At 44.0% G+C, this 24,225-nt stretch overlaps 1 protein-coding gene across 2 annotated transcripts in view; it reads left to right on the top strand.

Annotated features, from left to right (window-relative positions):
• GTF2E1 (general transcription factor IIE subunit 1) overlaps window positions 1-24,225 on the top strand; it is a 99,523-nt gene that overhangs the window by 7,988 nt on the left and 67,310 nt on the right. Inside the window, exons 1-2 of one of the 2 annotated variants that reach the window (XM_019548705.1) lie at window positions 9,152-9,251; window positions 10,654-11,131. In XM_019548705.1, coding sequence (XP_019404250.1) covers window positions 10,684-11,131 — 448 coding nt within the window. In that variant the 5' untranslated portion in view covers window positions 9,152-9,251; window positions 10,654-10,683. Of the gene's footprint in view, window positions 1-9,151; window positions 9,252-10,653; window positions 11,132-24,225 lie in introns of those variants that run through there. The other variant, XM_019548706.1, reaches the window with a different exon arrangement.

The raw sequence follows: 24,225 nt of genomic DNA, 5'->3' as shown, positions 1-24,225 counted from the left end.
TGCCCTTTGGGCAGGGGGCTGGACTCGATGATCTCCCGAGGTCCCTTCCAGCCCTAATGTCTATGAAATCTATGAAATCTATGGATGCATCTTTCTTTTTTGTGAAGACCAAGGCAAAGTAGTTGTTGAGTAGCTTTGTCGTTGTGTCTCCGGTTAGGAGTTCCTTCTGACTTATTAATATAGGACTCTCAGCTTCCTTGGTCCTTCTTTTTTGGCCAACATACTTAAAGAACCTCTTCTTGTCCTTAACCTCCTTTGAATAAAGTTGCAGCTTTATTCTTTATCTTTGCATTCTTGATTTTGTCCCTGCAGGCTCTGGGTATTTCCAGCTATGCATCCTTGGTGACCTGCCCATTCTTCCCTTGCCTGTATGCTTTCCTTTTGCATTTGAGACATTTTGTAAGTTCTTTTTGCAGCCACATTATTCTCTTGCCATTCTTTTTGTGGTTCCATTATGTCAGGACAGTTTCTTGCTGGGCTTGCAATACAATGCCCCTTAGAAGTTTGCGGCTCTCCTGGGCACTTCTTTCCTTCAATCTGTCCTTCCGTGACATCATGCCTATTAACTCCTTGAGTCAGATGAACTCTGCCTTTTTGAAATCCAGCCTCCTAATTTTGTTGACTTCATGCTTTCCCTGTCTCAGGATCTGAAATTCTATTATATCGTGATCACTTCCTCCCAAGCTACCCATCACCTTGACATCCACCACCAGTTTTTCCCTGTTGGTTAGGACAAGATCCAACATGGGTGATCCCCTAAGTGGGGTATCTAAGTTGACCCTTATGGGGCATGGCCTCATGGGCAGAGCCCAGGATGTGTGCTGCATGTGGCACCCTTTCTAGCTGCTCTGTGATCTGTGCTGCATGCGGTGCCCCCAGCCCCTGCCTGGAGTGAGCGCTATCTGTCAGAGTTTTAGACCAGGCAGGGGGTACCACATGCAGCACAGATCCTGAAGCAGCCTGAATGAGCACTGTATGTAGTGGATGGGGGAGCAGAGGGTCTGTGGGTCCAGTCCAGCCTGTTGACCAGCCCCTCACTACTGGGACAGATGAGTTTGACACCCCTGCTGTACACACTTTGGGAAGAATGCCTCTTTACTTTCCTTTAAAATTTCACACCATTAAATTAGTAACCACCTGGTTTTATTTCAGGGGATGGCATAAAAGTGATGATTCAGTTTTTAACAAGAACATAATATTTTCTCTCCATTCTCCATTGCTGTGGAGTGAGTCCAGTAGTAAAAATACCTGACAAATTTCATGTTCTCCAGAGAAAGGGGCAGCAGCCATGTGTTGTTGATACTGAGCCCAGAGATTGCTGGATCTCTACGCAATGGGATTCAGGGTGCTTTAGGAAGTATTTCAGAAAACATGGGGTTTGAAACTAGTTGGCTGTAGAGACGGATACATGTGGTTAAAAACATGTTAGATAATGGGATGGCAACCTCTTGTTGCAACCTGGCTGCTGTTTGCAACCTAGCTCCTGCTACAGGCTGCAAGACAGTCCTGAGGCATTCAGCAGTTACTGTCAAGGAGATGCATAACAGGGCAGGTGGTAGGATCCAGGGGACACTTTTTCTGCTGCCCTGTGTGGATCATACTGCATATTCCCACCCAGAACTGCCACCAAGGAGATCCAGTCTCTTCATTGCTGGTGAGCTTTAGGCTGTTAGATGGATCAGCAGCTCGCTGTGACTCAAGGCACCCCTCAATGGACTTGAGGCACCACTTGGAAAATGCCAGCTCTGAGTTTTTGCTTGTTTTTTGACTATAGAAAAATAGTAGAGCAATCAGAGCTGTCCCTAATGGTGTTCGGAGCCTGGGGCATATCAGCCTGTGTGGGGGCTAGGAGCGGGTGGTGAGTGACAAAGGTGGAAGAAGGAAAAAAAATGGGGGTGAGGGCTGAACATGGATGCGCATACATCATGGAAAAGTCTGTTTGGGGAGGGGAAAGGGCCATGGAGGGAAGGCAGCATTGCCCAGCACCATGCCGTGCCGGTCCCGGCTGCCTCCTGGCCCTGGCCCCACCAGTTTGGCCCTGGCCCTAGCCACTTACTGCCTGGGGGGGCCCAGAGCTGGGAGCCGGAGCGGGGCAAGCCTCGGCTAGACCAGCAGGTCAGAAGGCTCTTGCCTTCATGCCTCCTTGCTGTTGCTGCTTCGAAAATAGTGAGCGCCGCCATGTGTGTTCTGCCATTAGGCGTGCCGGGCAGTGAGGCACATGGTGCTGTGCCAAACCACATTTGAAGGAGCGGCGGCAAGACGTGGAGGTGCAGAGCAGCTGCGGCCCGCTTGCCCCGTGCAAATATTAGGGGGCTTGGGGCAGTCGCCCCACCCCTTGGCTGCCCTGTGCCGCATCTCTGGAGGGCCGCTGGGCGCCGATTTATCATCCCATGACCCAGCCCAGCCAGGGCCCGATTCCTCGTGACTGGGGCCCTGGCCAGGCTGGCTGTGGGACAATTGAAGCTTGGCAGCTTGTCCATGGGCGCATCATGGGGGAGCCGGAAGGGGGGGTGAAACTCCCCCTCCCTTCTACTTTGGGTCCCTGTGGTACACACAATGGTGGGAGCTGCCAGCCTGCGCCCCTGGAGGAGCTGCTGGGCTCCAACTGTCCTGCGACCCACCCCAGTCGCTATGTATGGGGCCCGGCCAGGCCGGATCATGGGATAGTCCCCGCAGTGCAGCAGGCAGGGATAAGGGTGAATGATTCGCTCTTCCCCTACCCTGTGCTCCCTTGCACTGTGGGCATCTTGATCTGTGCCCCTGTAGCCCAGGGTGATAAAGAAGATTAAAGGAAACTTACCTGTCTGCATGCAGCTAGGCCAGCTGTGGTGCTGGCTGTGAGTGCAGGGTAGCTGAGTGTACCACTCCTTCCCTCTGCTGTGGCAGCCTGTGTGCAGCCTAAAGCTATGTCTGCCGCTGCTCTCCAATTGGGGGTGCTGAGACCTGTTAGACCCACCCCCTGCTTCTGCTGCTGGCTGGAGCTGGCAGTGCTCAACGGCGGCAGCATGTGGTTAGGAGGTGTGCTGCAGAGGGGCCTGTACAGCATTGTCTATGGACCCCCCACAAAGTGCAGGGCCTGGGGCGGTAACCTTGTGCCACATTGATTTGTTCCCATCAACTAGTACCTTTTGGGTCTGACCCCGGAGCCAGTTGCCCAGCCATTGGACCAGTAAGATGGTTGAGGCCACAGTTCCCCAGCTTGGTCATGAGGACATGTTAGGAGACCAAGTCAAAGGCCTTCTTGAAATCCAGATAAATGACATCAACCCCGTCTCCCTTGTCCAGACAATGTATCACCTGGTCGTACAAGCAGATGGGGTTGATCAGGCAAGACCGTCCAGTAATAAAACCAAGTTGACTGGCATTCAGTAGGTTGCCTTCCATTAGCCTGCTGCTTTTGTAGTACTCAAAAGCATCAATTAAAAAAATGGCTATCAGACTTTTATTTAAGATATCTGATGTTGCTGACAAATTGGAGTTCCCAAGTCATCCATACTGTAATTGCTATCCTATTCATACAATAAACATCACTGTCTTCATGGGTTATTGTGGTAGTCGGGTAAATTGGGTAGAAAGATAGATCAAATAACATTGGCAGAGATTTTGGTCAGAGTTCAGCAGCAAGTTACTTTTGTGGCTATATATGTAGTGAAGCAAACTTCCTTTGCCTCCATCATTACATCAGCACAATCCTGACCTGTGGCATTATTCCATTTAATTTAAACTCTGGCCACTCTTAGTGTCAGTTTGCATGTTGCTTATTGTCAGTTACGTGGCTACTGCTACTGCCAGCTGCCTTTGTGCTGTCTCAAAATATGCCTAGTGCGAGTGCTCATGCCTTTACTGTAGTACCTGTGGCTCTTTTCTTTGGTGATCAGCGCAGCACGTGGTGACCAGACAGTCTTCAACCCAGCTATTATTTGTTTTCACTGTAGGAATAAAGCAGGTAGAATAAAGAGGTTTTTAAAACAAGAAACAGTCCACATGTGTGTCTAAGCAAAGGCATGTTATCTCCTGACCATAACCTGGGCAGACATAGCTATTTCAGTCATTCCAGGTGTGTATGACACTCTGATTTCTCAAACAGCTTCCAAACAATTGCTTCTCTTTCTCTTGATCGAGTCCCTCTTTAAACTGATAATTATGTCATGGTGGTTGTCTTATGTTCCAGAGTTTTTTTCCTAACTATTGTTGTTTGTTAAGAGCCCCCTACATATTTATCAAGGGGTGGCTTTTTCTAGCCATTGTTTTCCTTCTTGTTTGATATTCCTGAGGATGTCCCTGTTACTAACTTCCAATAACCCCCTTATACAGTAAACCTGCCCAATAACCAGATCAACATTTCCAATTCTATATTAATGTCCATTAAGTTTGTTATGAGATGGGTTTTTCTGTACGTAACCTGAATTCAGACTTAGCTTACTGCTTCTGTAGGAGTAGAATCATTCCTCAAGAGAACTGTAGAGCCCCCTTTCTACAGTATGATGACAAGACTTTGGCTGTAATATGGTTGCGTGAGTTACCGCTTATGAGTTTGATTCACGTTCGTCCTCATTGATGGAAGGCTAGAAAGAGTTGTCGGGGATTGATGCTGGAAATAAGAAGGGCAAGATACCACCTGCTGTAAAGAGTGGCTTGTTACAACAGTGGTTCTGAGTTTTTGGACCAGCAGGCCACTGTTGATTCAAAATTCTTCATGCCTGCCATGCATCCTTATCATCAAACCTTTAAACACTAAAAAGGTACACTGTCTGATATGATCTTTGGACCACCTGGGGACTGCTCACCATGAACTCAGTTTGGGAACCACTGGTTAGCCCCTTGCGCAGTAAATTATTGTAGTATGATGGTTGTCCTTAACTACTGCTCTTTATCAGTTGAATTACTTGGGAGTGAGATTATTGAGAAATCTATGTCAAAATAACTCCAGTTATAGTGACCTGAAGAATCTACCTGTCTTTGGCCAGTTTGGTTTTTGCCCAGATAAATATCCGGTGCTTGTGCTGATTTTTTTTTTTTTTTTTTTTTTTTTAATAACGATCCCATTAGCTGTCTTCAGTATTCATCCACAAGGCCTGATGAGGACTCACAAGGCCACTCTGTGCTTTATTCCTTTTGTGGGGGAAACACACAGGGATGCTTCTGTCTATTGCAGAATTTGAGGTACATACTCTTGCTAATCATTTTTAAACAGGTGATTGTTATGGAAAGCATATGGTTTGCAGTGACTTTGATATAATTACATCTCCGTAATTAATAGTTCTCTGCTGCAAAAGACCAATACTGCTTTGAAACCGTTTATATGTTTATATTTGGAGTGTAGAAGCAGGGTTAACTTTGCATGATTCTTAAGTGTCTTTGCTAGGTGTGGGGAAATAGGAAAAGGAAATGTTGCAAGAATCCTGGCCCCCACTAGCTGAAATAATATGCTTCCTCAGTTCATAATATAAGAGATTGTCTTAGATCATTGGTTGTTACTGGATGCTGAAGTAGCAGACTGTCACATACACTTGTTATCTGTACTTGTAAGATTATTTAGGCCATTGTCAGTTCTCAGTTAAAGGGGCTTAATGCATTCTGCATAAGGCTGTTCTTTAAGACCAATGCAGAAGTCTGCAGCTAACTGGTTAAGGAAGTCCTTGCAGAGAGAATGCTTCTTTCCCTTTTTGCTGCGTGGCAGGGTATTGTAGGAGAAGTGTCTTTGCTCTGGTGTAATGGAATGAGGGCTGGTTGAGAGACAGGATGCTTGAGGTCAAATGTATAGTTTATGGAACAAATATTCTTCTGAAACACAGCAAATTCCACTCAAGGTTGGACATGATGTGCTATATTTAGTGTATGATCTTTGCATTAATGTTATACTGTGTCCAGCTTGAATAATCACTTTTAGTGAATTTTGAACCAGCAACAGTCTATGGCCAGATTCTGCTTTCATGTGCTCACTTGGCTTAAGAACATTCTTGACAGGTTCAGCCAGAGGCAGAATTTAGGTCCAAAATGGTTCTGAGATATTGTGACTCTGTCTAAAACTTATTGACACATGCAACTTCTTTTAAGGATCCTGTGGCTCTGCTCAGGTCAGCTGTAACCTATACAACATGGTGTTAAAAATACTGATAGTTCATTCATACATAGTTCATTCATGCTAACTCTGGTGGAATAGAACAAGGTTTGTATCCCAGGTAGTAGATGGGCTTTCTTGTCAGTACTAGTTAAATGGCTGTCATAGTGCCCAGCCACTGTGATCTATAGCATGACAATTACCTCTTGGTGCTGCTTTTCTCAGAAGTTTGTGATGATGTCCAAGAACTGCCTTCTCGGGGCCTTTTTGCAGCCTGCAAACCAGTTTATGCTGGAAAAGTCTCAATAAATGGGCTAAGGGCAGTACATGGCCCCAAGTCAGGAAAACAGCAAGGTGGAGGAGGTTATTGTCATGGAAGAATGGTGAAACAAGGTTTTTATTTTTTGTACATTGATGGGAAAGAGAAAGGACCAGGTTAGTTTTTACTTATTGTTGACCTATCTGTGCCTTACAAAGCTGAAGTAATACAGATACTGAGATAGATAGGTCAAGCACCTGAGAGGAATATAATCTTTTCCAGTCTCAGGAAAGAGACAAGAGGAAAAGTATATTATAGGGTTTGAAGAGGGATTGAAAAGAGGCAAAGCTAAAGTTGGTCATGGCAGAAAGACATCTGTCACGGTGAGGGAGAGGAGGGTTGTGCATATGTCAGGCTCCATGAATGCACTATTTGCAGGCTTCTGTTGTGCTGCACAGCAGGTGATCATTATATAAATGATGGCTAGCAAAAACCAAAGTGATCTCAGCTGATGGGAGTGAGTCAGCAGCTGCTGAGTCACACCCAGCACTTGATGAGTGTATAGTGATGGCTTTATTAGTGTGCTTCAAATGAAGATTACTGGAACCCTCCTTGCTTCTAGGAATGATTGATGGTGGTGCCTTTCAGCTTTGAAGTGTGTGGTTTTGGAATCTAGTCCCTGAAAGAACCTAGTGTTATGAACAAAGACACTAGGGGCAGATTATATTGGGGCAGATTCCTTCCCCTGCTCTACTTCTCCTTGTCTTGTGGTTTTGGTTTGTTAGGGAAGTGGAGGTGAGAGAATTCATGGAAGTGAATATTGGGATTGGCAGGATTTTACCTTATCTATAACCTTAACTGGGAAACTTCACCTTAAAGTTGCCTGGATGTAAGGAACAAATGCAGCACTCTGTCCAGTTGGGGAGGGCATCTGTGTAGGACAGTGATTCTCAGTCAGGATGCCAGCATATCTTGGGGTGCTTTGAGATCCTTTCAAGGGTGTTGCAGAGTGTCACACAATGTTATTACTGTTAGGTGTGTAAACTTGATTCACAAACTCATAAATTTCAAATAGGAACCCATTTTGTCAAAAACATTCTGACCTATTGCAGTTTTTCTGAGTTCTCTGGAAATGGAAGAATGGATCTGTAGTTTTTTCTATAGTCAAAAAAACAAGTGAAAACTAAGCTGGCGTTTCCAAGGGGTGCCTTGAGTTTAAAAAATGTTGAGAACTACTGGTGTAGCTGTTTGCCATCTAAATTGTGTTTGTGGGTGTGTGGGAGAGGGGGGTGAAGGGAAGTATCATGTTTAGAAAAGAGACGCTTGAAGCAGGAGACATGATAAGGGTTTATAAAATACTAAATGGCCAAGAGAAAGTAGATAAAGATTTATTATTTACTGTCTCTCACCTTGTAAGAACTAGGGGTCACAGAATGAAACTAGTAGGCAGTAAGTTTAAAACTAAGAGGAGGAACTTCACACAGCGTGTAATTCAAGTGTAGAAGTCATTGCCACAAATGTTGTGGAAGCTGACCATTTAGCTAGATTCAAAAAGGGACTGGGCAAATTCTTAGAGGAAAGGTGCATCAGTAGCTCTTGAGCACGGGAGTTAGGGATGCAGCCTCTGAATTAGAACTTCCTGGTCCTGAAATGCTACAGGCTGCAAGGAAGAGAGGAACAGCTGAAAAAACCCTAGTTGTACTCAGTTCCCTCTCCTTTTTAGCATCCGCTCTCCGCCCCAGTATGACACCAGCCTATTTACCACTTTAGGGATTTGTGGGCAAAAAGCCCACCCCTTGAAACTATAAGACCCCCTCAGAAAGGGAGGGTGCTGGGAAAGTGGCAACTAATTGCTTGGAACAAACAACAAGGATGGGAGTGAAGGTCAGAGGTTTAAAACTAGTGTGCTAAGGGGGGACACCAAACAGAACACACTGGACAGCACCCACTGGCCCTCAAATGGGTCCAAGGAGCCAATGGATGCTGCCTAGTGATACTCTGCCCAGAGATGGGATCGCAGTAGAGACAGGAAAGTAGCCCTGCAGTCCTTGCTGTGCAGTACAGGCCTGTTTGGTCCCTTGAGGGATCGTGGGCCAGGTGAACTGTTAGCTTTCCTTAAACAGGAAGATTACTGAAAAGGCAAGAACTGATTACATGGGGCAAATGATAAAAAGAAAAAACACGGACAGGAGTAATGGCCACTAACTAGAGTGCCAAGGGGAGACGCTGAACAGAGCAAACTGGACAGCGCCCACTAACTCTCAGATGAGTCCAAGGAGCCAGTGGACACTGCCTAGCGATACTCTGCGTGGAGATGGGATCGTACCAGGGACAGGAAAGTGGCCCCACATTCCTTGCTGTGTGACACAGGATACTGGACAAGCTGGACCTTTGATCTGGCTCAGTAAATGACAGTTCTTATAATATGTTATTTGAAATGCAAAGGATTACACAAAGCTTAAAATCAGTAGGAATTTGAGAGTGCTTGATTCAGCATTCCAAAAGTAATTGTTGTGCTTGATGCTTCCGGGGGATCTTCTGCACCAGGAAGCTAGAAGGGATGTGAAATATTATTGCTATCTTAAAGAAAGGGAGATTTGAAACAAATAGAGGAAAAGTAACTTGCCTGAAGCCTGCTCAGGATTCACTCACAGTAAGGTGTAGAACTGAGGTCACTCAACTTACTTTTGTGCTTTAACCACTAGACAGCTCTGCTTTCCTTTAGAGGGTGTCATTCTAGTGGCTGCTGTTAGGGTTTGGTTCTTGGCAACAGCCTCTTGCATGTATGCCAGAGATCACAGCGTGGGCAGCTCCTTACCTTACCTAACAGTGCTTCCTGTGGCTTATCAGGAAACATGACACTCCCTCCAGTACGGAGGGGCGGACCCAGGACGTGGGCAGGAGGTTAAAGTGGATCAAAATGGAGTTGAGGTGGGTCCTTGTGTGGTACCAAGGTATTGCAGCCTTCTTTGAGCTTTCTGCAGTAATTTAAAGGGTGTGGGTGAAGATATCTTATGCTTCTCACACTCTTGGACATTTTTAAACGAAACAATCCTTCATATTCAACGTGTTCTGCATGCCATTAGCTTTGTTTTGTTTATCACAGGATATTACTATGCTAGATCTGTTAAAGCATGATGCGAGGAGAGACTAGACCCTCATTTAACATGTCTTTCTCCTGCAAAGTATGCCTGCCACTCTGGTGTGAGTGGTTAGGCCCTCCGTGACATTATAAATAGCAAGTACTAGTAGACTCTGAGTGCTTGGGAATTGTTAAGATGCAGTATATGGGGTACCTGACAAAGAGTTACAAGTAAGCCTGCTGTACTTGCTGTTCATTTAAAAAGTTTGGGAAAGCATCAATAGCTTAGGAATTAAAGGCATTATCTAGCACAGTTCTTAAGATATCAACAGCTTAAAGTTAAGAATATCCACCTCCTCTCTTTTCACTTTTTTGCTGTATACACATCTGTCCATTGGAGCAAATTGTATTCATGGAAAGTCTGCTACCCCATGATGTTGGAAGAGCAGCAGACTGACTACTCAGGCAGGTCTCCTCGGGTGCTCTTGCTTTAGCACAAGTCATTGTTACCCATTTTTCACCTGTCCTTCCATTCATGACTGCATAACAATCCTGTGGCAGCTATAACAATATCTTACAGAGAAAAGGAGAATTAGGAAAGTGGGTTTTATGTTGACTTATTTTACTCTGGTTCTGAGAGTAAAAGCAAGAACCCAGCTTTCTCAGACCAACCAAAATCCATGGTCCCCATTTTAGGAACTTCTGGAATAAGTTGATCAAACTTTCACACAAATGGATGACTCCTAGACTGTATCTGTTTTTTCTGTGTTTCAGTTCATGTGGCTGACTGTTTGATGGCACAGGCTGGTCACATCGTTGCTTATTTCTGAAGACAGGAACAGAATTATCACTTATTTCTAGATGGTGATGTTCCCCAGTGTAGGCCTTTGCTGCTGATTTCTACTTGTGAGGCTCAGAAAATAACAGATCTATAGAAACTTGAATGCAAGAGGGAATTTGTATAACAGCTTCTTTAGTTCAGAGAAGGTAGAACTGAAATCTGCTGAATGTTCTGGATTTTTTTTTTTTTAAAATCACTATTTGGTCTCCACTTTGCAGTGAAAATAGGGTTCTGTTTCTTACTATGTTTGGTTACATCATTTATGCCTAGAGAGAGGATTTTGGGCTGGGAACAGGGAAATAAAAAGCTACCATCCTTTAGCAGTCTTCCTTTTTTAGGTTTGTATAACCTGGATGACAGCTGTTTCTTGAGTCAGAAATTTACAGTCCATCTGTTTGTTTTCACTGCAGTATACATGAGGCGTCGTTTCTGAATCTGATATGACAGACCCAGACGTTCTTACAGAGGTCCCGGCGGCTCTGAAGCGCCTTGCCAAGTATGTGGTGCGTGGTTTTTATGGCATTGAACATGCGTTGGCTCTGGACATTCTCATTCGCAACCCCTGTGTGAAGGAGGAGGACATGCTGGAGCTGCTCAAGTTTGATCGGAAGCAGTTACGAGCAGTCCTCAACACACTCAAGGGGGACAAGTTCATCAAATGCAGGATGAGAGTGGAGACAGCCCCTGATGGCAAGACCACCCGGCACAACTACTACTTCATCAACTACCGCCTCCTGGTCAATGTGGTGAAGTACAAGCTGGACCACATGAGGAGGCGGATTGAGACAGATGAGAGAGACTCCACCAACCGTGCCTCTTTCAAATGTCCTAGTTGCTTTAACACCTTCACAGACCTAGAGGCCAATCAGCTGTTTGATCCTATGACAGGTAAGATGCAAATGTTGCACATTTGTGTTTTGTTTTCATGTAGGCTTCAGGATTTCAGATGTTCTTGGACTGAGTCACTTGCAATCTTTGTCTTGTGCTATGTAGGAGCTAGGGGGCACTGTGCTTCTGCTGGTGCTCTTGTTTGAATGAAATACAAAACCAAGGACCTATGCGGTGCTGCTGTGAGCTGTTAGAAGCTGCTAGGTTTTGCCTCAAAGGGGGTTGTATTGTGATGATAGATGGAGCAATACTTGTATGGTTTGTACAGGCAATTAACAGTGTTTGTAAAGTCCATGTAAAGATGTTTGGGTGGCAGGCATTGGGGAAATGGAAGCTCATTATCACAGTCAAATTCAGAGGAAACTAGAGCAATGTGTCTTGGCTGGGCAGTTTTCCACCATATCCTGGTCTTGCCTGTAAACAATGTAGCTTATTGATAATTTGCTGAGAAGAACACAAGAGTGGACCCTTGGAGAGTCTACTATTTAAGGTTTAATTTAAGAGGGACAAAGTGGGAGCTGTTGGGTTGATTATTTAAATTCTTTCATTATACTACACAACTTTTTTTTTCTCCCAAGGAAGTAGGAAAAACATGGAAAGCAGTCAGTGTAAAAGTTAGGAGGTATATTACTGTTAAGTATCTAACACCTGGTTAAAACAAAAAAAAGAAGTCAGATTCATCCGGGAATGAAAGCACATAACATTCTTCAAGCCAGCGTCAGCAGAGGACCCATTCCACTGATAGTCCATATGAGACCAAAATTATTTCTGAATAGCAGTGTCTGTTGGGGCTGTATAAGCACCCTCATCCTCCTCTTTGAAGGACATTAATGGCCTCAATCCTCCCTCAGTTCCCACTCACCGCCCTTGTCAGTGAGATGGAACATGCTGAGTTTTCAATCTGCTACTCTCCTGTGAGTCTCAAACGCATTTAAGTTCGCTTTTGTGAGGAAATCTCTCTTTGTTTCTGTGTAGCCAAACTTTAATATGAAGAAAATCAGTGAGAGAGGAAAAATCAAGGGGAGATCCTCCTGTGCAGCAGTGCAAGGTTCTTTACAATAGCTGTTGTGTATGTAATAGATGGTAAGTTTGTCACATGGTGACCCTATGTTCTTGATCATTGAGCATAGCAGCGGCCTTGTTTGCCTTGCAGAAGGACATACTTCTGATGAGCATTCAGCTGGTGTTCTTTCTCATCCTGTACCAAAAAACAATATGTAAGTTTCATATTATATCTACTGCAACAATCTTTGGAAGTCATACATGGTGATAGAGGAAAGATCCACCGGGTCAGAGTGAAGCAGGTCATTGATGCCAAGGGTCCTGGTAATAAAGCACCATGCTTTGCCCATAGTTTGAATGAGCAGGAGTTGTCATTTCAAAGCCAACAATACTAAGTCATAGATTTCTAGGGTTGGAAGGGACCCTGTAGATCATTGAGTCTGATCCCCTGCTCTAGTTAAATAACCCCAGCAAGGTGCCTGTCTAATCTTTTCTTGAACACCTCCAAAGTAAAGGAGAGCACCACCTCATTTGGAAGCCCATTTCATATTTTGGCAACCCTCACCGTAAAGAATTTTTTTCCTGATATCCAATCTAAATCTACTCTTCTTTAGTTTGCAGCCATTATTTCTAATAATCCCAAGGGGTACCCTAGTAAACAGGGTATCCCTTATTTCCTGCTGACCCCCCATGATGAGTTTATAGACAGCCACAAGATCACCTCTCAGCCTTCTCTTATGGAGGCTGAAGAGATTCAGGTCCCTCAGTCTGTCTTCATAGGATCTTACCCGCAGGCCCTCAGCCATATGAGTAGCCAGTCTCTGAACCCTGTCAAAGTTATCCACATCCCTCTTCCAAGTTCTCCAGGACTGACAGTCCTCAGACTAGCACCCTCTTCATCAATGCCTTTGCTTTTGAACATGTCAACACAAACCCCAACAGAACAAGAGCTGGTACTTGCTTGTTGAAGTTGGCAATGTGTCAAGCAACTGACCTCCCACAAGGAAAACCTGAAACATCCCACCGAAGATGCATCTTCCAAGTCCATATTGACATGGAGGTCAGGAAGCAAGGCACCAACAAAAAAAAAAGGCACAGAACATCATGATATCAGTCATGGGTCATGGAGTGGGCACCACATGCAGCACACATCCTGGACCTGGTGGAATGGGGGGCACAGATTCCAGAGCGACTGGAGCAGGCACCATGTGTGGCGTGGATCCTGGAGCAGCTGAATCATGTGCTATGGGGTCCTAGATGTGGCATGTGGGGCTGGTCCAGAGACCTTGAGGCCAGATGATAGGGCTCCACAGGATACATCCAGCCCATGGGCCATATTTTTGAGACCCTGCTTTAAAGGAGTGATCTTTAAAGGAAGTTCCTAACTGACCTGGTACAGACCCTAGCTCCATGAAATGGCGCATGCCCCCGGCAGCTGGGGGGCACAGCTGCACTGGCAGTGGTAAGCTGGGAGCTTCTGCAGATGCCGCCGGCACTGGCAGCGGGGGAGTGAATAGGGGGTGTGGTGAGTGCTGCAGGGCATGCACCACCACACTCGGGGTGCACGTGCATCCCCTATGTGTAGCCTTTCCCTAGCTCTAACCACCTGATCTATCCTTAGCACCACTTTTTTAGTGGGGCAAAATCATTACCAGTACAAGGTTCTGCCTCTTGCACACTCCATAGCACCAAGTCTTTGCAAAACGTTTTGTTGTGCCAGTGGCACATCACAGATTGAGTTATTTCTGCCTAGGATATATTTCATGGTAGAGACGGCTTTCCTGCCAGGTGATAGTGTCTTCTGGCTTCAGTCATTACTGAGTGGGGGAATCAAAACCAGCTATGACACATGAACTTACTTTACATCATTTACATTATTGCCTGACTTCACCTGAGACCTGTGTAGATTTGGTACAGGTGCCCTTTCACGTGCTTGGGGGAGGGAATTGGGTCATTTATCTATATTACCTTCAGGCTCAGGGATAAAATGGTCTCCTGAGGAAATGTCGGCATATAGTCACTTTGGAGCTGTGTATCAGGCACTGCAGTACATTCCTGCTCCTCTCCAGGGATCCAGAGTCATAGTGCTACAAAGGTAATTTCTGCCCTGTCTGGAAGCCATTCATCTCTGGACTATGTGAATCTGTTACCGGATTACATCGCTGGCGTTGCATCTTTTTATTTAGAACTTTCTAATTATGTGTGGTTCTTCAGGGACCCAATACCGTGCAGCAGGGGTTGTAACTCTTTAAGAGAGTGGTGCGCTGCAAAGCCCCCACTCCCACAGTTGGTCCTCTACTGCTCAGATTCCCTTCCTGCTCTGTGCTCCTCCTTCCACTTATTGCATGCCACCCAAAACCATGGGGGACTGAGGGCACAGAGCAGGAGGCTTTAAGTGTCTGTGTGAATGCAGCCCCTTTAAAGCAGCTGCCTTCAAGCAGCAATTTCAAATGGCTCCTTTAAATTGGTGCCCCTTCCCTTTGCCGCCTTCACTGTATCAGAACTGTCAGAGCTGACTCCAGTCCAGGTCCCCTACCCAGTTCCTTCCTCATCCTCTTGGTATTGCTTTCTCTGCGACTCTTGAGAGGCCTGAGCAAACTGAGATGAGATGCTGGATCAAGAATCATGATAGCCCTAGTGTGCATCAGGCAGCTCTAATATTTAGGTCCATCTTTTTTCTGAGGACAATTCTGATGACTTCATGTTGGCTTTCATGGCGTCGGTCAGCCTACACCTGGACCCAGCTTTTATATTTCATTAGCCTGGATACTGGCTGAAAAGCTGTTCAGCTGGCGTTTGGAACATTCTGCTCCAGAGCAGGAAAGCTTTGACTAGACTGCATTAGAAAACCTCTTTCACTTAGCTTTACATATGGGCATTGCGGTACCAGCTGTCTCCCTTAGCAACCTGTTCCCTGCACCACCTACCAATGAAAATTGGCTTGTACGTAGCGATTATATCAGCTTGAAATAAAGTGAGGTTCCAGTCCTTGTGGGTCCCCCAGTGAATACCCCTTAAGCAGCATTCTCTGAGGACAGGGTTACCTTTGGGCTTCTTATTACATCCTTGCCTAAAGGTGCTTTACATGAACCATGTGAATCTCTTCCCTGTGTTCTTTTCCAAGCTTTGCATAACTCTTGGGGAAGCTCAACATAATATGTTTCATGTAGTAAGGATCCTATTGTATTACCTCTGTGTTCAGAATCATTCAGGATACAAGCATCTTTGTTCTGATAGGGTTAAGGGTCAGGCAGATATCCATGCAGTTTCCAAGTGTATAGAAATGTGTAAGGAGTTAATCAAGTTATACAGGTTTTCCTTACTTTATGCGTTCCTGGGAAACGGTGCATAACTTGAATTTGCATAAAGAGAATCCACTTTACAATGTAACAAATAGGGATGTATTCCAAGACCTCAACTGTACTGACCCCCAGACCCATTTCTACCACTTTTACGAGACAATTTTGGTACTCGCCAACAGCAGAGAGGCGTAAGAGATGCTTAGAATCTGTAATGGGGATGGCAACTACTGCAGTGTGTTGCAGACAGTGAGCAAGGAGCACAGATCCACACAGGAGACTATATTTTGGTGCGCATCACTCCCACAATGCTCCGCACAAAGCAGCTGACTGTGGGCTTCCACCATACTGATCGCATAAGAGTCAATTTACTTTGCATATAACCAATTTATGGTATTAAAAGGGTCATCGCATAAGAGCAAATTCACACATACCAAACCCGCATAAAGAAAGGATAACCTGTATTCATGATAAGCACATTAGAGCTCAGTTCTCTTACATAGCCTCAGACACCTGTTGAAGAATGTCCCTGTTCTTTTATTCTGTATTGTAGCTGTAAAGCACAGTCCATACTTTTACAAGACACTGTCCTTTGTGAAAGGCTTTCAGCTCAGATGCCAGTTTTGGTAGGGCAATTCTGCAGCTGTTGTTTAAGGTAAGACTCCTTGTACACACCTCCAAACACAACAGCTTGTTTAGTCATTCAGAGTGGAACACAGATTCGTATCGTACAAAGAGAGAATAACGACTTGCCCTGCAGTGACGGTGACGCTGAGGTGCATTGACCACATGGATTCCATGGTCCTATTCCTTTAGGCTTCCATATTGGCAAAGCAACTGAAGAACTCTTGTGTCTGCTCCAACCCTTATGCCCTTTATAAGGGGATAGGTTATAGCCTTGTTGCCCTAAGGACATAGGTAAACAAAGTTCTTTGGGTAAATCTGGTATCTTTTATTAGACCAGCTCAAGTAGTTGGAAAAATTCTTCTTTGCAAGCTTTCAGATACAAATATCCTTCTGGTCTAGGATATGTGCTGCACATGGTATGCACTCCAGGACCTACACTGCATGTGGTGGTGCAGATGAGCCAGGGCAGCTGCTGTGTGCAACATGGGACCCAGAGTGGGTGCCACAGGTGCCGAATCCATCATGGGGGAGATGAAGGGGTGGGTACATGGGCTCAATCTGGCTCATCTGGCCCATGGGGGTCAAAGACTTTGATATCACTGCTTTAAAGCAAATCCCAATACTGGAAGGGCTTACTGGTTATTGCAAGCTTCAAGACCAGGGCAGGTCTTGGTGCTGAATTCAGGACTGATATCATGACCATCTGCAGATGTTTCTTCATCCTGATGAAAAGTGTTTATGCCCGAAAGCTTGATAATAAGAATTTTTCCAACTATTTGAGTTGATTTAGTAAAAGATATCAGATTTACCCAAAGAACCTTGCCTGCCTTTATAGGGTTAGACACTTGTACATCTAGGATGCAGGTGTAGCCCCACAGCAGTAGATGGTGCTGACCAACACAGTCTGATCTTGAGCACATGTCTGGCAAGAGTGGAACGGATGTGGATAGGGCACCTTGAAGAACCACAGTTCAGGAAAGTAACCAGATGTTCTTTTTCCAAAAACAATTTTTGTCCTCAGCTCTGCACAGGAATCTTATGCTCGCCCAAGCTCACAGCTGCTTGACTACTAATAGCAAGGTGGAAAGTTGATAACACTGGTACTTGTGTGTGAATTTTGTAATAAAATGTCCTGAATTAACTTGCTTTGTGGCTGAATCCCACCCCTCATCCACAGAGTAGGTAAAGGAAATAGTGGTAGAGCAGGTGCTACCTAATAACTGTGCCAAGGCTGGATTCAAAGTGGCTGCCCTAGTGGTGAAAGGCTGTGTATCTCACTACTCATTTCTTTACTTCTTCAGTTTTCCTGACATGCAGTGATGTGAGTAGTTCAGATGTTTTGTGCTCTAGTCTTCCCTTCTCCCAAATGAATCCTTCTACCCATTGGGTTGCCACTGTCGAATAGAGGGCCTGAACACCTGGCAAGCAGTCACAGAAGGGTTATGATTTCCCCTTGTTCTTCACTCAGGATAAAGGCAGTGCTCCAGTCTCCATCCTTGCATCTAACCATGCCGCAACTATTTGTGAATTAATGGCACGGATATTTGTGAAGAGGCTATCCATGGCTTAAATGTGTAGTGCTCTTGAATTGTTACCACAGCATCTGTGTCTGTCTCAACTTTAGCAAGTCTGTTTCATATAGGTGACAGATTGTCAAATGGAGGGTTTATTTCAGCTGTGTGTTTTCCACTTGTGAAAAATTTTGAGAGAAACTGAGGTGTTTATTTCTTCATCAGAAGATGTCATGTTTAAAGTTTTTTTGAAGACTGGGAATATGTCCACTGAGAGAAAATAATGGATGCTAGTGAGGGCACGTTTTCAGTGTTTATCGAGGTGTGGATTGATGTGCGTCTGGTAGTCAAACTGATTGGTCCAGCTTAATTAGAAGATGTATTTGAGAAAGTCAGCAAGCTTGCTTGCTGGATTGCAAGGGCTGTTATGACTTAATTAAAAATTTGTATGTGCCACTTAAGTCTTGGGAAATTTGCCAACCCAGACAAAATGGCCTACCTTGATGACAAGTGGAAACAAAAATTAATTCTTTTTTGTGAATGTGCATAAGAGAAGGACATTTTTTGTCAGGGGTCTTTCTTTTCTTTCTTCGGATTGCAACAGAAAGTAGTTTTTTCTATAATAGGGTTGATATCACAGTAGCAACCTGCTTGCTGCCTTTATGAAAGCTCTGCACCTCCATATTGGAAAGATGCTTTGTTCTGAAAAATGCTAGATTTACTCTGAAAGTAAGAGAATTAGACATTTCAACGTTTGGTTGAGCATTTACAAGTTACGTTCTAACTCAAAAGGCTTGTTGGTTTGCATTCTGTATTGGGAGAAAATGAAGTGCAATTGTTACAAGAAAACCTTTTTTGGATAGTGTTGAGCTAAATCCTTCTCCTGTTGAAGTGAGAGGGATTTTTGCCATTGATTTCAATGAGAATGGGATTATGCATTGTTGTATTCTTCTTTGAATCCTGGGTTCGTTAAGGGCCAAAATTTTACCCCTGAAACCTTAATGTTGCATCTATTTCACAGAATTTTTAGTGCTCAAGAGAATGTTGCTGAATGTCATGCAGTTTAAGAAAAAATACTGTTCCTGAAGGACAAGCAGAGGTTTCAAAGGCTCCAGGACTGTGGGGTGAATGTGTAATCAGGCTTCTTTCTACCAGTGAGTTGTAGTTTAGGAAAAATTGAAGGATCCCTCCCTAGGTTACAGCAAGCGCAAAAATTTTTCATTTACTTCCAGGTGGTAGAGGCTTATGATTTTGGAACGAAAGCTCTAGTCCTGGCTCGGCATCCATGTGCGTGGTTTATCATGGAGAGGCTGTAGCCTGTCTGTAATCAAGGTTGAAGCCAGGATCCTCTTATATAAGCCTGATTATAATCCCTTTTATAAACACTAAAGCAAGAAAAGGGGAGAGACAGATTGATGTTTTCTCAGGTTTTAAGACTAAGTCGCATTAAGAGCTAGAGTAGATTAAAAAATTGAATCAAATGTGTGACCTGAGCTATAAAGCGTGTAGGTTTTGTAAGCTTTGTAATGTATATGTCCATTTCTCTGCCCTTAAACAAAAGAGGAAAAAAACCCCTCCTCTCCGTTTCTCAAAATTGGAAACATAGGTAGACTGTCATGTCCAGTTAGCACCGACGCGAGGTTTAAGGGTGGGGAATAGTAAAAATGTTAAAGACATTGTTAATCAGTGGAAGTGAAAGAGGGAAATCCAGTAACAAAAACAGCTCCATTCCCTCGGCTGCTTTTAAGAAATGAAGGGAAATTCCAAAATCTGATCAAATGACTTCTCCTCCTCCTGTGTGTCCAACCAAAATGCCTCCTAGGTCTAGGCAAGCTGTGCACAAGTCTACCTGCTCCACTGAAGAGCTTGATTAAGTCTGCATTTCACAGCTTCAGTTCAGGGTCATCTTAAATGACAACCTCTGAGAAAGGTTTATCAGCTTGATTCTCAGGGGACCACAGCTGCAGAAGAGAGCACTGGTAATTTGCTGGGTTTTTGGTTATAGCTGTGTTGGGCTAAGGACATAGACAGGCAAGGTTCATAGATTGTAAGGCCAGATGGGACCTTGGAAGATCATTGGGTCCAGCCCCCTGCACCAAGCAGGGAAGACAACTGGTGTCGAGTGACCCTAGCAAGGTGACTGTCTAGTTTCCTCTTGAAGATTTCCAGGGTAGGTGATTGCACCACCTCCTGAGGGAGCTTATTCCATAGTCTGGACACCCATTAGTTTTTCCTAATGTTGAGCCTGATCCAGTCTTCCAGGAGTTTGTGGCTATTAGAAGTTCTTTGGGTAGATGTATGATACCTTTTATTAGACCAACTGAGTAGTTGGGGAAAAAAGTTCTTTGCGAGCTTTTGAGCGCAGTCACCCTTCTTCAGGCATAAGAAGTCTCTGTGCCAACACTTAAGTAAAAACATTAGGGGAAAGCTGAGAACAGAATCCTGGTTCTGCGGTGGTGGGCCTGTGCTTGCTGTCCCGACAGTGGTGTCAGCTCTCACACTGGGGAGACCAACTTTATGCATCTGCCTTTGTGAATGCTCTGAGGTAACAGATCTAAAACATTGTGAATGTGAAAAAACATTATTTTCTAGGTTTTTCAGATGAGCTTACTAAAGGCAAAAAATTTTTTTTCTTGGAGGCCTTATCCCAGTTAAGATAGCAGTCCTCACAGTTCCCTTGCATCAGCATCTGCAGATTGATGGGTGTGTGGATTTTCAGTTTTTTTCACTGCTGCTTTACTCTTCATGTATTTATGCTAGAAAATGTTTCCAATTGCCATTCTGTGAAGGTTTCAAGCAGCTGGGGAGACTACAGCTGTTCCTTTAAGCAGGAAAGGAGCTAGCAGAGCAGGGAGAGCTGGTGTGAGAAGGAGCTTAGTTGAATGTCAGTAAGAAAAGTCAGATATTAAATCAACTTGGTGAGTAATGCTGCAGAGCACTTGCGGTCCACAGATGTTTGTAGACAATGGAACATCATCGGGGCAGCAGGTACGCAAGTGTCTTAGATTGAAAGTCACTTTATGTACAGCTGGAGATGGTGAACAGTGCATTACTTCATTTGCCAGAGGTCTCTGGCAAAGATTTTGTTCTCTGTGCTTTAAAACCATGCAGTCTGCAGAAATATTCAGGAGACAAATTCTGGCAACCTTGCGGCAATGTAAATAACTCAATACCATCTTTTTAAATGGATTTATTTTTAGTACTTAAGAAAAACACAGGCAATCAAGTATCCCCAAGTACTTTTGTCTGTTCATGCAGGTCAGCTATGTGACCTGTGAGAGAGGAGAAGCTGCAACTCACTATCCAGTAGAGGGAGCTCCACTGTTCTTTCTCTAGGCAGCAGTCATTAAATTTATCCAGAATAGAAAGCTTTCTCATTGCTTTGTTTTCTGCAGCTTGGCTAATTGTACGTCCAGTTGGGTGTTATGGCTTTGGTGTTTCCTTTCCCTTCTCACAGCCTAATCATATTTTTAAACCTGGTTGAGGTCTGCATTTCATTGTCAGAGTCAAGGTCAATCGGAAAGAAAAATGTCAGGACTAGTAATTGAAAGGGAGAGTGGGCTGAGGTGAGGGGGCGAGTGAGAGATCCAACAGAGGATTAAGCAGACTTGTATTAGGCTTTGTTATTTATGGCACTTAATTAAGACATTTCATTTTTACTGAAAAAGTAAACTTTGAGTCAGAGTACTTAGCAGGATAACATACAAATTTGATACTCATGCTAGAAGAAAACTTATAAGGTTAACTGTGGTGGATGAAAAAATTTGGAAGGTTTTTCCTCTGAGTGCCTATATCACCTCCATATAGCTCTCTTCTATTTTTCTACTCTGCTTTCTATTTTTATTATTATGGGAAAAATCTGAAGGTACATATTACATTGCATTTATTGCTAGTTTCTAGTAAAGAAGGATGCAGTATGTCCAAAGAGTGAACAATTATTCATCCTAAAATGATATTGGAGAAGACACTAAGCAGAGTACTGTGGAGAATAGGACTGAATTGGCAAGGAGATGGAGTATGTGTCCTAAAGTTATCCAAAGGCATCATCAGATTTTCCTGGTTGATGAAATCAGAAGTAGATAATTTTTCTCCCTCTTCATTTCATCGTTCTTGTTTTGGGAAATGTCCTGAAGTGCCACTCAAGCAGAACTTTTTTCATCATGCTGGTTTCCAGGGATGCCATATAGTAGTAGCATGTTGTTGATGTGAATCTCCCCTTATCCTTGCCCCCTTCCTCTTTTTGTCCACTGCATGGGTGTGAAATTTAAGCTGGCCCAGGAAGCAGAAATATTAAAATAAATTCTCTCTGAAGCTTCAGTCCGGCACCACTCATTTTTGTCTCTTGACAGCAGAATTTTACATTTAGAGTTTGGTTTTCATAGATACCATTTTCCAACCCCAACTGTCTCAAAGTACTCTGGACCAAGGTAGGGTACTGTCTATGCAATTTTGCTCTGGACTGGCCTGTTGCAAATAGAGGGTTTGGGCCTGATTTATGCCTTGGTTTTGTATGATGATCTCTGTAACCACCACATCTTCTCTGGTTGCCCAGCTTCTCCCTTCACTCTGGACTACTCCAGGCACATCTGGCAGAAGCATCTCCCTTCTCTCACAGCTTAATCTCCCCACTTCCTTGATCAGACCCTGCACTAGCCTTGGGTCTTCAATGTCAAGTCCAGATTACTTGCTCGCACTTCTAAAGCTATTAGCTAGCCTCACCTGCGTCTTTCCTTATATTTTTCTTCTTATTCCCACTAAATCTCTATTCTCACATAACTTATTTGTCTCTCTATCTTCTTTGTCCCCATCTGATTCCATGTCTTTTCATACATCTTTCATCTCTTTACACTTTCAAGCAGTTACTAGGAAGCATATGGTCCATGAAGCATTCCAGGTATGTATCTACTCTTCTCTGTTCTACGCAGTATCAATTTAAGGACTTAAGCTACATGGGATCTGGCCTGGGCACTGAGCTTTATCTGTTTCATGATACTCACATACATCTGTTGTCAAAACTGTGATTTAAAAACATAAAAGCTCAAAACTGGATTTGAAAAATCTACTCATCCTGACATCAGAAATTCTCCTTGGAAAGAAAAGGATTCAAAGCAAGTGAAGAACTTCATCATTTAGTAAGTTTCTCATCTTCATACATGGGCCAATACCTTTCCAGATGTAAGGTTAACTTTGGTGTCTTTGCTACTGCTCAAAGCTTTGGCAAGCAGCAGCAGAGTAAAACTGACTGATGCTGCTCAATTTCAGCGCTGGTCTCCAGAACTGTCTCAGAAATATGGTAGTCATGTCAGTTCCACTCTGCTTCAGCTTGACAAAGCTCTGTGCTACAACCAAAGGCAAATGGAGAAATTTGAACTTGAAAAAAACGTACATTTTTAGTAGCAAATGAGACCTTTAGAATCATTTATTGGAGGGATTATGTTGATTTTCTGTTACTTGAAATTGTTCAGTTAAGATGTGTTGTCTTGGTAAAAGATATGCCTCAGTTCAACCACAATTTGAGTTTGCTGCAGGATTTATTGAGTGAAATGTAACAGTCTAGGCTGGGCAGAATATCCAGCTATGCAACTGTAATGATCTTGTTTGGCCTTAAAATCTTTTGAGTCACTGGAGCTGTTGCCACTTTGGTGGCCAATCTTTTATATTTTAAATTAACTTCTGACAGGTTTATCTGACTGTCTGGCAACAAGCATCAGGTAACTTTTTCATGCCTTCTCCTTACAGTGTTTTATACCTCATAGATAGATTCCATAGATTTTCAGGGTCGGAAGGAACCTTAGTAGATCATCAAGTCCAACTCCCTGCCCTGGGCAGGAAAGAGCGCTGGGGTCAGATGACCTCAGCTAGGGGTCTGGTGGACAAAAAATACTTTCCCTTATAAATAAGGGCTATTAGAAGGACACCTGGGTTTGTAAAGCCAATAAACAGATGGATGTGGAACCATTCTCCAGCCTCTGAGAATATTACTAAGTCTTTTCTACTTTAGTAAAACAAATTCTTCCATAGCATTCCTGCTTTTTCTTATTCTGCTGACTTGCTGTTCTTTTGAAGGTGAATGCCTGGTATTACCATCTCCCAAGTGTGTCATCCTTTTAGGCATGGACATCTGTTTAGATGTCAAATCAAGAACACACCTGGAATCCTATAACCTGTTGCAGTAGCTTGTGCCATTGGATTCATATTTAAAGTTATGGCGTGCAGGCCTGGCCAAAAAATCTTACCCTTCTATAAGCAACTTGAGACTGTTGCTCCTTGTTCCTTCTTCTGCCACCACTGACAACAGTTCAGCTCCATCCTCTTTCAAATCCCCCTCCAGGTAGTTGAAGGTTGCTATTAAAATCCCGCCTCAGTCTTCTCTCTTCCTGACTAAATAAGCCTAGTTCCATCAGCTTCTCCTCAGAAGTAATGTGCCCCAGCCCCTGAACCATTTTCACTGGACTCTTTCCATTTTGTCTACATCTTTTTTGTACTGGGAGCCCCAAAACTGTACACTACTCCAGATGTAGCCTCACTAGTGTTAGATAAAGGGAAAGAATCACTTCCTTCCTACTTAGTTTCATAGTTAGTAAGGTTGGAAGGGACCTGAGCAGATCATCAAGTCTGACCCCCTGCCATGGCAGGAAAGAGTACTGGGGTCAAA

The sequence above is a fragment of the Crocodylus porosus genome, unplaced genomic scaffold, assembly GCF_001723895.1.
Source record: "Crocodylus porosus isolate Cpor-Errol unplaced genomic scaffold, CroPor_comp1, whole genome shotgun sequence".
NCBI classification, from domain to species: Eukaryota; Metazoa; Chordata; order Crocodylia; family Crocodylidae; genus Crocodylus; species Crocodylus porosus.
Note: the sequence above shows the minus strand (reverse complement) of the source record. Positions and strands in the feature narration are given on the sequence as shown.